We start from the raw sequence: 15,827 nt of genomic DNA on the forward strand, positions 1-15,827 counted from the left end.
TGTATTCGCAGCCGCGGGTAAATATGTAATCACAGCCGCGGGTAAATATGTATTCACAGCCGCGGGTAAATATGTGTTCACAGCCGCGGGTAAATATGTATTCGCCAGCCGCGGGTAAATATGTGTTTCACAGCCGCGGGTAAATATGTGTCGCAGCCGCGGGTAAATATGTATTCGCAGCCGCGGGTAAATATGTGTCTCAGCCGCGGGTAAATATGTATTCACAGCCGCGGGTAAATATGTGTCTCAGCCGTGCGGTAAATATGTATTCGCAGCCGCGGGTAAATATGTGTCTCAGCCGTGGGTAAATATGTATTCGACAGCCGCGGGTAAATCTGTATTCGCAGCCGCGGGTAAATATCGTATTCACAGCCGCGGGTAAATATGTATCACAGCCGCGGGTAAATATGTATTCGCAGCCGCGGGTAAATATGTACATCACAGCCGCGGGTAAATATGTATTCACAGCCGCGGGTAAATATGTATCACAGCCGCGGGTAAATATGTATTCGCAGCCGCGGGTAAATATGTATTCGCAGCCGCGGGTAAATATGTATTCACAGCCGCGGTAAATATGTGTCTCAGCCGTGGGTAAATATGTATTCACAGCCGTGGGTAAATATGTATTCACAGCCGCGGGTAAATATGTATCACAGCCGCGGGTAAATATGTATTCACAGCCACGGGTAAATATGTATTCACAGCCGCGGGTAAATGTGTTCACAGCCGCGGGTAAATATGTATTCACAGCCACGGGTAAATATGTATTCACAGCCGCGGGTAAATGTGTTCACAGCCGCGGGTAAATATGTATTCACAGCCGCGGGCAAATATGTATTCACAGCCGCGGGTAAATATGTGTTCACAGCCACGGGTAAATATGTATCACAGCCGCGGGTAATATGTATCACAGCCGCGGGTAAATATGTATCACAGCCGCGGGTAAATATGTATTCACAGCCGCGGGTAAATATGTGTTCACAGCCGCGGGTAAATATGTATTCACAGCCGCGGGTAAATATGTATCACAGCCGCGGGTAAATATGTATTCACAGCCGCGGGTAAATATGTATTCACAGCCGCGGGTAAATATGTATTCACAGCCGCGGGTAAATATGTATTCGCAGCCGCGGGTAAATATGTATTCACAGCCGCGGGTAAATGTGTCTCAGCCGTGGGTAAATATGTATTCACAGCCGCGGGTAAATATGTATCACAGCCGCGGGTAAATATGTATCACAGCCGCGGGTAAATATGTATTCGCAGCCGCGGGTAAATATGTATTCGCAGCCGCGGGTAAATATGTATTCACAGCCGCGGGTAAATATGTGTCTCAGCCGTGGGTAAATATGTATTCACAGCCGTGGGTAAATATGTATTCACAGCCGCGGGTAAATATGTATCACAGCCACGGGTAAATATGTATTCACAGCCGCGGGTAAATGTGTTCACAGCCGCGGGTAAATATGTATTCACAGCCACGGGTAAATATGTATTTCACAGCCGCGGGTAAATGTGTTCACAGCCGCGGGTAAATATGTATTCACAGCCGCGGGCAAATATGTATTCACAGCCGCGGGTAAATATGTGTTCACAGCCACGGGTAAATATGTATCACAGCCGCGGGTAAATATGTATCACAGCGCGGGTAAATATGTATCACAGCCGCGGGTAAATATGTATTCGCAGCCGCGGGTAAATATGTAATCACAGCGCGGGTAAATATGTATTCACAGCCGCGGGTAAATATGTATCACAGCCGCGGGTAAATATGTATTCGCAGCCGCGGGTAAATATGTATTCGCAGCCGCGGGTAAATATGTATTCACAGCCGCGGGTAAATATGTGTCTCAGCGTGGGTAAATATGTATCACAGCCGTGGGTAAATATGTATTCACAGCCGCGGGTAAATATGTATCACAGCCGCGGGTAAATATATGTTCACAGCCGCGGTTAAATATGTATTCACAGCCGCGGGTAAATATGTATTCACAGCCACGGGTAAATATGTATTCACAGCCGCGGGTAAATGTGTTCACAGCCGCGGGTAAATATGTATTCACAGCCACGGGTAAATATGTATTCACAGCCGCGGGTAAATGTGTTCACAGCCGCGGGTAAATATGTATTCACAGCCGCGGGCAAATATGTATTCACAGCCGCGGGTAAATATGTGTTCACAGCCACGGGTAAATATGTATCACAGCGCGGGTAAATATGTATCACAGCCGCGGGTAAATTATGTATCACAGCCGCGGGTAAATATGTATTCACAGCCGCGGGTAAATATGTGTTCACAGCCGCGGGTAAATATGTATTCACAGCCGCGGGTAAATATGTATCACAGCCGCGGGTAAATATGTATTCACAGCCGCGGGTAAATATGTATTCACAGCCGCGGGTAAATATGTATTCACAGCCGCGGGTAAATATGTATTCGCAGCCGCGGGTAAATATGTATTCACAGCCGCGGGTAAATGTGTCTCAGCCGTGGGTAAATATGTATTCACAGCCGTGGGTAAATATGTATTCACAGCCGCGGGTAAATATGTATCACAGCCGCGGGTAAATATATGTTCACAGCCGTGGTTAAATATGTATTCACAGCCGCGGGTAAATATGTATTCACAGCCGCGGGTAAATATGTATTCACAGCCGCGGGTAAATGTGTTCACAGCCGCGGGTAAATATGTATTCACAGCCGCGGGCAAATATGTATTCACAGCCGCGGGTAAATATGTGTTCACAGCCACGGGTAAATATGTATCACAGCCGCGGGTAAATATGTATCACAGCCGCGGGTAAATATGTATCACAGCCGCGGGGTAAATATGTATTCACAGCCGCGGTAAATATGTATTTCACAGCCGCGGGTAAATATGTATTCACAGCCGCGGGTAAATATGTATTCACAGCCGCGGGTAAATATGTTTCACAGCCGCGGGTAAATATGTATTCACAGCCGCGGGTAAATATGTATTTACAGCCGCGGGTAAATATGTATCACAGCCGTGGGTAAATATGTGTTCACAGCCGCGGGTAAATATGTATTCACAGCCGCGGGTAAATATGTATCACAGCCGTGGGTAAATATGTATTCACAGCCGCGGGTAAATATGTATCACAGCCGCGGGTAAATATGTATTCACAGCCGCGGGTAAATATGTGTTCACAGCCGCGGGTAAATATGTATTCACAGCCGCGGGTAAATATGTATCACAGCCGCGGGTAAATATGTATTCACAGCCGCGGGTAAATATGTATTCACAGCCGCGGGTAAATATGTATTCACAGCCGCGGGTAAATATGTATTCACAGCCGCGGGTAAATATGTATTCACAGCCTCGGGTAAATATGTATTCACAGCCGCGGGTAAATATGTATCACAGCCGCGGGTAAATATGTATTCGCAGCCGCGGGTAAATATGTGTTCACAGCCGCGGGTAAATATGTAAAAATGGGCCTAGGTCAGGGGGCGGGGCCTCAGTCAGTGGGTGGGGCTGCAGCCTGAGAGACAGGCTGGGAAAGGTGAGGCAGGGGTGGGGCCTGTGTCAGAGGGCGGGGCTGCAGCCTAGGAAAGGTGAGAGGGAAGGGGCGGGGCCTCAGTCAGTGGGCGGGGCTGCAGCCTGAGAGACAGGCTGGGAAAGGTCAGTGAGGGAGGGGAAGGGTTAAATCACAGGGATAAAAACAGACATGGGGGAGAGGGGAAGAGAGAGGGGGGAGAGGGGGAGAGAGCAAAAAAAGAGAGAGACATGAGGCCTGTGGGGCCCTGAATGGTTTTTGCCCGGGGCTCGCACACGTCTAGCTGCGCCACTGCCGGTAGGAAATGTTTCCTGTTAAAGCGACTGACCGACACCGACACGCGGTGACTGTATATCTCCAGGTTCCTACAAAACTGCTGGGAAACCTTGGTGTGAGGTGCTGGAGTGCGAGTATGCGCAGACGCACACGCTGAGGGACCTGCGGGCGCTGAAGGCGTTCCTTCTGTCTGGAATGGCCGTGACTGTCACCGAGGAAAAGGTCATTCTGTCACACCCCGGGCACCACCATGGTCCTTACTGTGTTAAATTGCGGATTCTGGGCGTGGGCTGGAAATATCCAGATGTTTTGTCATCTTGAAGGAATGAAGTTGCTGCGACTTCATAGAAACACAGACGTTAACGGCAGATAATAGCCCCGCGCCCCAGTGTCCGCCCACTTCCTACCCGCTGGGGAACCTCAGACCGTGTCTGACCCTCGTGGGGGCTTCCTTTCATGTTTAGGATTATGCCTCGTGTCTGTCCCAGGCATGTTTGCATTCCCTTCCTGTATTAGCCCCTTACCACCTCTGCTGGGACACTATTCCATGAGCCCACCTCCCTTTCTGTGAAGACGTACCTCACCTTCCCCCTTAGCCTCCCACCCTTTGGTTTCGGAGCCTAAACTCTTTCATTAGGATCCATCATTGTCTATGCCAGGGCTGCGCAAATTTGGGGGCGCTAGATTTTCTGGGGGGGCGTGCCACTTATAGAGGTCCCGCACTCTCCCCCCAGCACTTAAATTAAATGCCGGGGGGCCACGCGAGGCCTCTGTAACGCACTTACCTTCCCGCGACGCGTCGTCGTGGTAACCTAGCGTCAAATGACGACGTGGGCCACGTGACGTCACGTTACCATGACAACGTGACGTCAATTTCCCATGGCAACGTGATGTCACATGACCCCGCGCTTCATTTGATACCGGGGGTGGGAGGGCACGAGGCGCCGAGGAGAGCAGGCAGGGGTGCGCACAGGGAAAAGTTTGCGCACGCCTGGTCTAAGCCAACACGAAATGAAGCCCATATTTATCCCCACCAGGGCCCATGCCTCCTACCCCCATCACCACCCCATGCCTCCTACCCCCATCACCACCCCATGCCTCCTAACCCCATCACCACCCCATGCCTCTTACCCCCATCACCACCCCATGCCTCTTACCCCATCACCACCCCATGCCTCCTACCCCCATCACCACCCCATGCCTCTTACCCCCATCACCACCCCATGCCTCTTACCCCCATCACCACCCCATGCCTCCTACCCCCATCACCACCCCATGCCTCCTACCCCCATCACCACCCCATGCCTCCTACCCCCATCACCACCCCATGCCTCCTACCCCCATCACCACCCCATGCCTCCTACCCCATCACCACCCCATGCCTCCCACTCCCATCGCCACCCCACGCCTCCTACCCCCATCGCCACTCCACGCCTCCTACCCCCATCGCCACTCCACGCCTCCTACCCCCATCGCCACCCCACGCCTCCTACCCCCATCGCCACCCCACGCCTCCCACCCCCATCGCCACCCCACGCCTCCCACCCCCATCGCCACCCCACGCCTCCCACCCCCATCGCCACCCCACGCCTCCTACCCCCATCGCCACCCCACGCCTCCCACCCCCATCGCCACCCACGCCTCCCACCCCCATCGCCACCCCACGCCTCCCACCCTCATCGCCACCCCACGCCTCCCACCCCCATCGCCACCCCACGCCTCCTACCCCATCGCCACCCCACGCCTCCTACCCCCATCGCCACCCCACGCCTCCTACCCCCATCGCCACCCCACGCCTCCTACCCCCATCGCCACCCCACGCCTCCTACCCCATCGCCACCCCACGCCTCCTACCCCATCGCCACCCCACGCCTCCTACCCCCATCGCCACCCCACGCCTCCTACCCCCATCACCACCCCACGCCTCCCCGGCTGCCCACCCTTCCCAGTAGGGCCCTCCCCTCTGTTGGCTGCTGCCCCTCAGGCCTTGAATGAGGGCCTGCTACGGGTCAGAACCTGGTAGGGTTTTCTGTTAATATGAAGGAAATGGTCGCTGTTTGACATTGCGCTCTGTTCCCGTCAGACGTTACACTGGCCCCCGGACCCGATACGGATTGAAAATGTAAAGTCTGGCAAAAAAAAGGGGGGGAAGAAGGAGGAGAAGAAGGGGAAGGAGAAGAAGGAGGAGAAGGGTGGAAGCAGCAGGGTGAGTTTGGTTACTAAATGGGAAATACGACCTTGGATAACCTCTCTGGTATATAATTGTACAATGGGGTTTAGGCCAGTCTGGCCTTGAGTGAATGATTAAACTGCTCAGACTCCAGTCTGCAAATATTTATTATAATTGATATATATGATGTCCGGCTGTTGGAGTGCGGGCGTATATACGCTGCAGAAGTCTCTACACTGTCATTTAACAGTGGAAAGCCTTATTGGAAAACAGTCTGTCGTTAGTCTCACTCTTTAGGGAAACAGTCTCACTCTTTAGGGAAACAGTCTTTGGGAAACAAACAGTCTCACTCTTTTGGGAAGCAGTCTCACTCTTTTGGGAAGCAGTCTCACTCTTTTGGGAAGCAGCCTCACTCTTTTGGGAAGCAGCCTCACTCTTTTGGGAAGCAGCCTCACTCTTTTGGGAAGCAGCCTCACTCTTTTGGGAAGCAGCCTCACTCTTTTGGGAAGCAGCCTCACTCTTTTGGGAAGCAGTCTCACTCTTTTGGGAAGCAGTCTCACTCTTTTGGGAAGCAGTCTCACTCTTTTGGGAAGCAGTCTCACTCTTTTGGGAAGCAGTCTCACTCTTTTGGGAAGCAGTCTCACTCTTTTGGGAAGCAGTCTCACTCTTTTGGGAAGCAGTCTCACTCTTTTGGGAAGCAGTCTCACTCTTTTGGGAAGCAGTCTCACTCTTTTGGGAAGCAGTCTCACTCTTTTGGGAAGCAGTCTCACTCTTTTGGAAAGCAGTCTCACTCTTTTGGGAAGCAGTCTCACTCTTTTGGGAAGCAGTCTCACTCTTTTGGGAAGCAGCCTCACTCTTTTGGGAAGCAGCCTCACTCTTTTGGGAAGCAGCCTCACTCTTTTGGGAAGCAGCCTCACTCTTTTGGGAAGCAGCCTCACTCTTTTGGGAAGCAGCCTCACTCTTTTGGGAAGCAGCCTCACTCTTTTGGGAAGCAGCCTCACTCTTTTGGGAAGCAGCCTCACTCTTTTGGGAAGCAGCCTCACTCTTTTGGGAAGCAGCCTCACTCTTTTGGGAAGCAGCCTCACTCTTTTGGGAAGCAGCCTCACTCTTTTGGGAAGCAGCCTCACTCTTTTGGGAAGCAGCCTCACTCTTTTGGGAAGCAGCCTCACTCTTTTGGGAAGCAGCCTCACTCTTTTGGGAAGCAGCCTCACTCTTTTGGGAAGCAGCCTCACTCTTTTGGGAAGCAGCCTCACTCTTTTGGGAAGCAGCCTCACTCTTTTGGGAAGCAGCCTCACTCTTTTGGGAAGCAGCCTCACTCTTTTGGGAAGCAGCCTCACTCTTTTGGGAAGCAGCCTCACTCTTTTGGGAAGCAGCCTCACTCTTTTGGGAAGCAGCCTCACTCTTTTGGGAAGCAGCCTCACTCTTTTGGGAAGCAGCCTCACTCTTTTGGGAAACAGCCTCACTCTTTTGGGAAACAGCCTCACTCTTTTGGGAAACAGCCTCACTCTTTTGGGAAACAGTCTCACTCTTTTGGGAAACAGTCTCACTCTTTTGGGAAACAGTCTCACTCTTTTGGGAAACAGTCTCACTCTTTTGGGAAACAGTCTCACTCTTTTGGGAAACAGTCTCACTCTTTTGGGAAACAGTCTCACTCTTTTGGGAAACAGTCTTGTTTTTTTCCATTATGATTATTACTCAATTATTCACAGCCCCAAAATCCCACTCAGTGAAAGGACAGCCCCACTCAGTGAAAGGACAGCCCCACTCAGTGAAAGGACGGCCCCACTCTGTGAAAGGACGGCCCCACTCTGTGAAAGGACGGCCCCACTCTGTGAAAGGACGGCCCCACTCTGTGAAAGGACTGCCCCACTCTGTGGAATGACAGCCCCACTCTGTGAAAGGACAGCCCCACTCTGTGAAAGGACAGCCCCACTCTGTGAAAGGACATCCCCACTCTGTGAAAGGACAGCCCCACTCTGTGAAAGGACAGCCCCACTCTGTGAAAGGACAGCCCCACTCTGTGAAAGGACAGCCCCACTCTGTGAAAGGACAGCCCCACTCTGTGAAAGGACAGCCCCACTCTGTGAAAGGACAGCCCCACTCTGTGAAAGGACAGCCCCACTCTGTGAAAGGACAGCCCCACTCTGTGAAAGGACAGCCCCACTCTGTGAAAGGACAGCGTGAAAGGACAGCCCCACTCTGTGGAATGATAGTGTGAAAGGACAGCCCCACTCTGTGAAAGCACAGCCCCACTCTGTGAAAGGACAGCCCCACTCTGTGAAAGGACAGCCCCACTCTGTGAAAGGACAGCCCCACTCTGTGAAAGGACAGCCCCACTCTGTGAAAGGACAGCCCCACTCTGTGAAAGGACAGCCCCATTCTGTGAAAGGACAGCCCCACTCTGTGGAATGACAGCCCCACTCTGTGGAATGACAGCCCCACTCTGTGGAATGACAGCCCCACTCTGTGGAATGACAGCCCCACTCTGTGGAATGATAGTCCCATTCACTTCCAGTATCCATGATCTCTGAGGGTTGAATTTGGTTTAACTCAAGAACTAGGTAAACCTTTCCCACTCAACATCCCCCTAATTTGACAAATGACCCCTTTCTTAGTGACCCTTGGCTCTACGATCAGCTACTTCTGTTGTAAAAGGGACAGTCCCTTAGTCACTTAGATGTAAATACCGTGAGAACGCCCAAGGTTTTGCCACAGTGTGCCGAGTGGTACCCTAGCCGCGGCCCAAACCGCGGGAGTTCGGAGGACAGGGGGGGTTGGGTTTTGTCCATTCCCAAAATCACCCCATCTATTCAATACACTGTGAAACGGCTTCCCTGTGCTGGAGGACATTGCAGTCCCATTCATTAGAACGCAGAACCGTACAGTGCTATAAATGTGTTCCCCCATAGACGTCCGTGGGATCAGAATTCTTCTAATCACCCAGCGCGGGGGAAATCAGGTGCTTTGGGATTTTCTGGTAGCAACCGTAATGATTCATCTTTTGTGCTCCAGGGGAGTAAGAAGGGCGACTCCAAGAACAAGAAGAATGATAAAAATAAGAAGAAAAAGAAGAAAAAAGAAAACATCGATGACCTGCGCCATGATCCACCCATCGTGAAGACTCTCGGATCTGTCCATGTGCCCTTGGACAGTTTTGTTTCGGGAGAGATGGCGATACGGACGGTGTGTAACTTTGGGGTTTTACCCACTGTGACACAGCCGAGTACATGCGACAAGGTAACCAACAAATTCACTCTCCTTCTTCCAACATGGACGAGTGAGCCAACGATTGTATGTACGGCCAAAGTAATAAGTATTGTACGGGTCACAGGTTAGTGAGCTGAATTCTTGAGCTGGGCAGCAGTGTGCCCATTAAGACGGCAGTGGAAGGAGCTCTTATGCTCTATTTTTGCCGCTAGGACCTCTAGCTCCAGAGATTTGAACCCTTTGGGATCTCCGAGACCTCCGCTCTCAGCGCATTGACACCACCATCGGAATGGAAGAGGAGGGTGACTTCCTCTTCTGTTGATGATGTCGGGCAGGTTGCAGTCATGTGATCCCCACACTACTGATCACATGACCAGAAGCCACTGGTGCCGCAAAGCATCCTGCACACACAGGGTTAAAAGAGCAATCCCCCCCCCCCCCCCAAGGACGGAAGTGAACAAGGGACCGTGGCATCTTTAAAAGGAGCTAAGAATTTTCGAATATATTTTATTTTTACTTTGAACATTTCCATGGTAAATAAATGCGTTTGGAGGGTTTTGCCATCTTTAACTTATGTCTTTTAGTGGAAAGACCGTTTGCCGGTGATTAAGATTCTTATCTTGGCTTTGTCCCTCTGTTTGCAGAGTAATTACGATCATTAGTCTAACCCAGGAGTTTCCCTACTAGGAAGATACCAGCCACACGTGGGTTCTGTGGCAGCCACTCAACAGCCTCTTCTTGTTCACATGAGGGGTGTTCCCCTGTGATCAGGGGCATCCCTGGTGGGTTCCCAAGGAGATGGCTGGAAACCACGAGTAACAGATAAACAGAAGTGGCTGATCTCGTGGCACCCACAGATCCCGGCCGGAAGCGATCCACGTGCATGTTCCACAAGATACAAAATCGGGAAACTATTTCCGTTTAAGGCGATTGAATGAATGTCTGTCTTTCTAAGGAAGCCAACGACATAGGGGTGGCCCCTTTAACTCTTACTATGGCGGGGAGCCGACGGCAGCCGAGACGTGACCAGGACACCGGGAGCGGAGGGGTGTCCACTTTCCTTTTGAATCAGGCTGGTCAGTCTGTCGAAGCGGTCAGCCTGGTCTCGCCCTAGAAAAACCAGCATGTACCCATAATGCACCTGATGCATCAAAAGGCCACTGTAAAGGTTATAGGGGACATTCCATACAGGGGGCACTCCATATAGGGGTGATCTTCCATAAATACGGGATCTCAGTTTGGCCCAGTGACTACAGTTAGGACTTTAGTGAACCTGTATGCCATAGGGCAGAGGGTCCCACCGCTAATCCTCAAGGGCCACCAACAGGTCAGGTTTTCAGGATATCCCTGCTTTAGCACAGGTGGCTCAATCAGTCCCTGTTTCAGCACAGGTGGCTCAATAGCCTCCGATTGAGCCACCTGTGCTGAAGCAGGGATATCCTGAAAATCTGACCTGTTGGTGGCCCTTGAGGGCTGCCGTTAGGAACCTCTGCAATAGGGTAAGTGGTATAAAATAACAAGGGCTGGATTGAAATGGACAGGTTGGAAATGTGTGTTTTTTCATTGCAAATGCATGTGGCACTCAGCACAGATATATACAGCGGCTGCAAGAGACTTGGGCAAACGTATTTTGTTTCCTTTTAATCAGGAGAGTAAGAAGAGCAATGGTAAAAAGGGGAAAGGTGGAAGAGACAGCACAGACACTTCCAAAACATTGGGATCAACTCGAGGTAACTCCAAACTCCTCTTATAATATCCGTCCACGTCAGGGCGTGTTCCGTTACCTTACTGCAGGGCCCTGTCCCATATACTGTGACACATCTCCCCGTGCTGGAGGTGATTCCAGTCCCATATTTTGATGTGGAGCAGAACCCTTCTCCAACACTGGGAAATGGCCTCAGCGCTTATTAAACAAATCATTGCACCTCTCCTAACTTTAGGTATTTCTGTTACCAATACTCGCCTTAAAGCAGCAGATCCCTCTGATCGCTATTTGTTTGCATGTTCTGTTCCTGTTTACTTTAAGTGATCTCTTCTTGCCTTTCCCAACACTGATTAACCGATGTAAGCACGGCCATCTTAACAACATTAGGGGCCCCCGGGCAGAGCAGTGCACGGGGCCGGCCTACACTGCCGCTCCCAGCCTCCCGCGCGCTCACTAGCAGCAGCAGGCACCGGAAGTGCTGCACTGCTAGGCTGCGAGCGGTTGTGACGCGAGCCGGGTGGGCGGAGAGCGAGCGGAGCCGGGGTGCCGGGTGGGGGGGAAGAGTGCGCGGACATGGGGTGCCGGGCGGGCGGAGAGCGAGCGGAGCCGGGGTGCCGGGCGGGCGGAGAGCGAGCGGAGCCGGGGTGCCGGGCGGGCGGAGAGCGAGCGGAGCCGGGGTGCCGGGCGGGGGGAGAGCGAGCGGTGCCGGGGTGCCGGGCGGACGGAGAGCGAGCGGAGCCGGGGTGCCGGGCGGGGGGAGAGCGAGCGGAGCCGGGGAGCCGGGCGGGAGGAGAGCGAGCGGAGCCGGGGAGCCGGGCGGGGGGAGAGCGAGCGGAGCCGGGGTGCCAGGTGAGCGGAGAGCGAGTGGAGCCGGGGTGCCAGGTGAGCGGAGCCGGGGTGCCGGGCGGGCGGAGAGCGAGTGGAGCCGGGCGGGGAGAGAGCAAGCCAGGGTCCCGGGCGCTGCGGTGGGGGGAGAGCGAGCCCTCCTAGCTAGACTTAGAATGGAGATTTTACATTTTTACTGAGGGGCAGAGTGTGGGGTTACTATATATATATATACACACACACACACACACACACACACACACACACACACACACACACACACACACACACACACACGTGGCCAACTCCAGTCCTCAAGGGCTACCAACAGGTCAGGCTTTCAGGATATCCCTGCTTCAGCACAAGTGGTTCAATAAGTCCCTGCTTCAGCACGGGTTATTCAACTAGGTAATGCTTCAGCGCAGTCTTCGACTGAGCCACTGATTGAGCCACCTATGCTGAAGCAGAGATATCCTGAAAACCCAACCTGTTGAGGCTTGAGGACTGGAGTTGTCCACCCCTGGTATATATATCTAGGTAGATACTCACCCACAATGCACTACGTCTCTGCCCGTCGGAAGCTTGTTGCATTTTGTACAAACAAAGTATTTCTCTACTTACTTTGCAGGAAAGGGAAAACAGAAAGTTGCGGAGATCCCGCTGCCGCTGCCGCCGCCTCGCCAGCCAATCCCTTTAACCGTAGAAATCCAAGTCCAGCTGCTTCACTATAAATCTGCGTCAGACGCACTGGAGAAGTGAAGAGGAAAAAACATCACCGCAGCAATCAGAAATGTAGTGTCCCCTGCGTGCGCTCTGCCGAGGGGCGACAGGAACAACGAAAACACATGCTTTCAAATGGTAACATTGAAAAAGGTTCTGTGCCGTTTAACAAGACTGGACAGCAACACTTCTAAAACCAGTTAACCCAGTAACTCCTGGCCAGTTTTTGTCCCGACCTGTGTTAAGATGCCTTAGCGATGCACGTCCTCCCTTTGTATGGGCCCTGTACAAATAACTGTTATATGAAGCTGCGCTGTGTGATTCACACGCTGTGCCGCGGGTCCCCCGTATGAATAAAATATGCTGCATAATAAATGTTTCATTTATTTGTATAGCACAGGGGTGGGACCAACTGCAGTCCTCTGGGGCCACCAACAGGTCAGGTTTTCAGGATATCCCGGCTTCAGCACATGTGGCTCAATCAGTCCCCTGCATCGCCACAGTTGGCTCAATCAGCGGTTCGGTCGAAGTGCCTGCTTCAGCAAAGGTGAGTGCACGAGGAGTGGAGCGGAACACCGGAGGCCGACCCGCGGCGGTACCGGAGTCCAGACCCGCGGCGGTACCGGTGTCCAGACCCGCGGCGGTACCGGTGTCCAGACCCGCGGCGGTACCGGTGTCCAGACCCGCGGCGGTACCGGTGTCCAGACCCGCGGCGGTACCGGTGTCCAGACCCGCGGCGGTACCGGTGTCCAGACCCGCGGCGGTACCGGTGTCCAGACCCGCGGCGGTACCGGTGTCCAGACCCGCGGCGGTACCGGTGTCCAGACCCGCGGCGGTACCGGTGTCCAGACCCGCGGCGGTACCGGTGTCCAGACCCGCGGCGGTACCGGTGTCCAGACCCGCGGCGGTACCGGTGTCTATCCAGAGAGGCTGCAGTGTTCCCTTATCACCCTTATTGCGCTGAATAGACTGGGAACATGAGTGCAATCCCTACCTTTCCCTGTTATTGTAATAAACTGTATCACGCTCTGTCCATCTCATTGTTTATTCTGAGGATGACCCAAGGCTGCAGTTATCATCACCCGCCGGCGGGACGGCCATGAGTGCTTCATTTCACACACTGAGCACTGCACAGTATTCGATCACTTATTTGCACCTTTATATTGTTTATTATTGCTCAGCATGCACCTTTACCGCTCACAGAATTCAACACTGACATTAAATACAATTACAAACGTCTCCTAACTTTGTAAACCATTCCCAGTAAACAAATGCTCATCTGTTGTGTAGCTTTTTTTTTTTTTTTAACTGCTTTTCCGCAGCAAATAAAGCAACGTATATACAGCGGAGGTTACAAACCGGTGTTTCGTAGGAATTTGCGGAGTAAAAATGTGGCAATTCAGGTTTTTAACTTTTATATCCCGCGTTATACAGTACCTTCGGCTCAGTGTGCCTACCCTGTGATTTTACCCGCACCTACACACGGAAACAACATAACGAAATAAAAATAAGGTCAAGGCTTTATTTCTTTAACAACATTGAAAATGAAACTGTCAGCCAGCCTGCTGGTCCCTAGAAGCAGAAAATCAGGAGAGCAAATAAATCCAGATCGGAAAAAACACATAGTGAATATTGTTTTCAACATGATGTGAAAATGAGAGTGATGAATGTCTCGCTCGCGTGTTCCGTGAGGGGTGAAAGCAATGCGGGTGTGAGGAGTAACCAGCTGGGGTGTAACTCTGCAGATACTCAGCGTCCCTCAGAGCCGGGTGGCACGTTTCAAGGGGAGGAAATCCCCACATGTGAGAAATAGAGAGGACACACAGACGGTGCAGGCGGCCTTATACCGCGCTGCTCGGAGCCCTTCACATCCAGGTCCTGGTCGCATACGCCAGCGCCTCTGGCCATGCCCAATCTCCTCTGGGGACTTCACCACGGGCCCAACTGGATAAATTGGCACCTTACTCCTTAGCATTTCCCAGCACTCTTATTTATTTATTTATAAAATATTTTACCAGGAAGTAATACATTGAGAGTTACCTCTCGTTTTCAAGTATGTCCTGGGCACAGAGTAAAACAAATAATACATGGTTACAAATACAGTTACATAAATGAACAAGGTATACATTATATACAAGACATTGCGTGCACAGTTAGGCTGCGTCCACGCTGCCGCTCGTCTACGCTTGGTGCTCGGCGCGGTCAGCACAATCAATTGAAATCTGTCCAGCCGCGCTCACGCAGCGCCGCCCCGTAAGCGTGCACGTACGCTCGTGAGAGCTGGGCGCTGGCCGAGACAGATTAAATTGACTTTGAGGCGCGCTGAGGGGGGTAACATGACCTCAGCCAATCAGCGCTAGTCACTATGTAGGCCACGCCCCCCAACCCCCGTTCGCGCTTACCGGAAAAGTTGCACAGGACTGTCCAACGCTCGTGCTTGGAGAGTTGGTGACGACACCACTCGCAAGCATGAGCGCGGCACGAGTGACGCAGCCTTACCCTGGCTGGCATAACCGTTCCGCCCAGGCTGTGACGCGTGACAGAAACCTAGAGATGTGGTTAGACATAACATAAAGGTGTTTTGAGGGTGGAAAAAAGAAACAGTTAGATTTTGGAGTGGGCGCAGGGGTTTTAAGCCCTAAACTCCGCCACCTTTTCTCCACTAATGACCTTGGTGTGCTCCTCCCCAACCCCCCAGATCTGAGTATCCTCAGGGGGAGGGGGAAGGGGGGAGCCGGCCTAATCAAATCCATGAGGCGCTTCAGCCCTTATGGGGGCGACGGCTCCATTTTGGAGCCTCTGCCTCTTCTTTATGTGTGCAGAGAAACAAAAAGAAAATGGCAGTTGTGGTATTGGGATAGGAGAGATTGTGTGGATTGTGTGGATTGTGCGGATTGTGCGTATTTGTAATGTGGGGCCTGCCTCAAATTCACAGCGTGAGCCTCTATTGTACAGTTCGGAGAAAGGTTTGAAGTATTTGAAAGGATGAATGAACGAGTGTGAATTAGCACAGAGAGACGGTTGGGTCTTACGATGTTATGAAACTGGAACGAATATATTGCAGGATCAGACAATGAGCGCTAAAAAAGGGGTTAAAACCCCCTCATAAACTTCCTACATAGAAAAAGCAGAACTAGACTGCAATAGAGCACAATAGCTGCATTTGTAGGGGGTTTTCCTACTGTAGACACATTCCGGGATACAGGGCACAGACATTATTACGGAACTCGAATTTTACACACAGATTGAGAAGTTGAGACCAGAAATATACTGTAAGTGCGGATATAGGATAAAGTATCTAAATATAGAATAGGTTGAACTTGATGGACGTACGTCTTTTTTCAACCTCATCTACTATGTAACCATGTAACTATGTATATGGAAATAAAATAAGTGTCTGAC

At 52.0% G+C, this 15,827-nt stretch overlaps 1 protein-coding gene across 1 annotated transcript in view; it reads left to right on the plus strand.

The window, feature by feature from the left end:
* The window catches only part of LRRC43 (leucine rich repeat containing 43), a 41,577-nt gene extending 28,777 nt beyond the window's left edge, over positions 1-12,800 (plus strand). The window contains exons 8-13 of the mRNA XM_075569214.1: positions 3,623-3,647; positions 3,884-4,020; positions 5,882-6,004; positions 8,981-9,205; positions 10,824-10,905; positions 12,334-12,800. Coding sequence (XP_075425329.1) covers positions 3,623-3,647; positions 3,884-4,020; positions 5,882-6,004; positions 8,981-9,205; positions 10,824-10,905; positions 12,334-12,464 — 723 coding nt within the window. The 3' untranslated portion in view covers positions 12,465-12,800. The remainder of the gene's footprint in view (positions 1-3,622; positions 3,648-3,883; positions 4,021-5,881; positions 6,005-8,980; positions 9,206-10,823; positions 10,906-12,333) is intronic.
* The last annotated feature ends 3,027 nt before the right edge of the window (positions 12,801-15,827 follow it).

This window comes from Ascaphus truei, chromosome 13 (genome assembly GCF_040206685.1).
Source record: "Ascaphus truei isolate aAscTru1 chromosome 13, aAscTru1.hap1, whole genome shotgun sequence".
Lineage (NCBI taxonomy): Eukaryota > Metazoa > Chordata > Amphibia > Anura > Ascaphidae > Ascaphus > Ascaphus truei.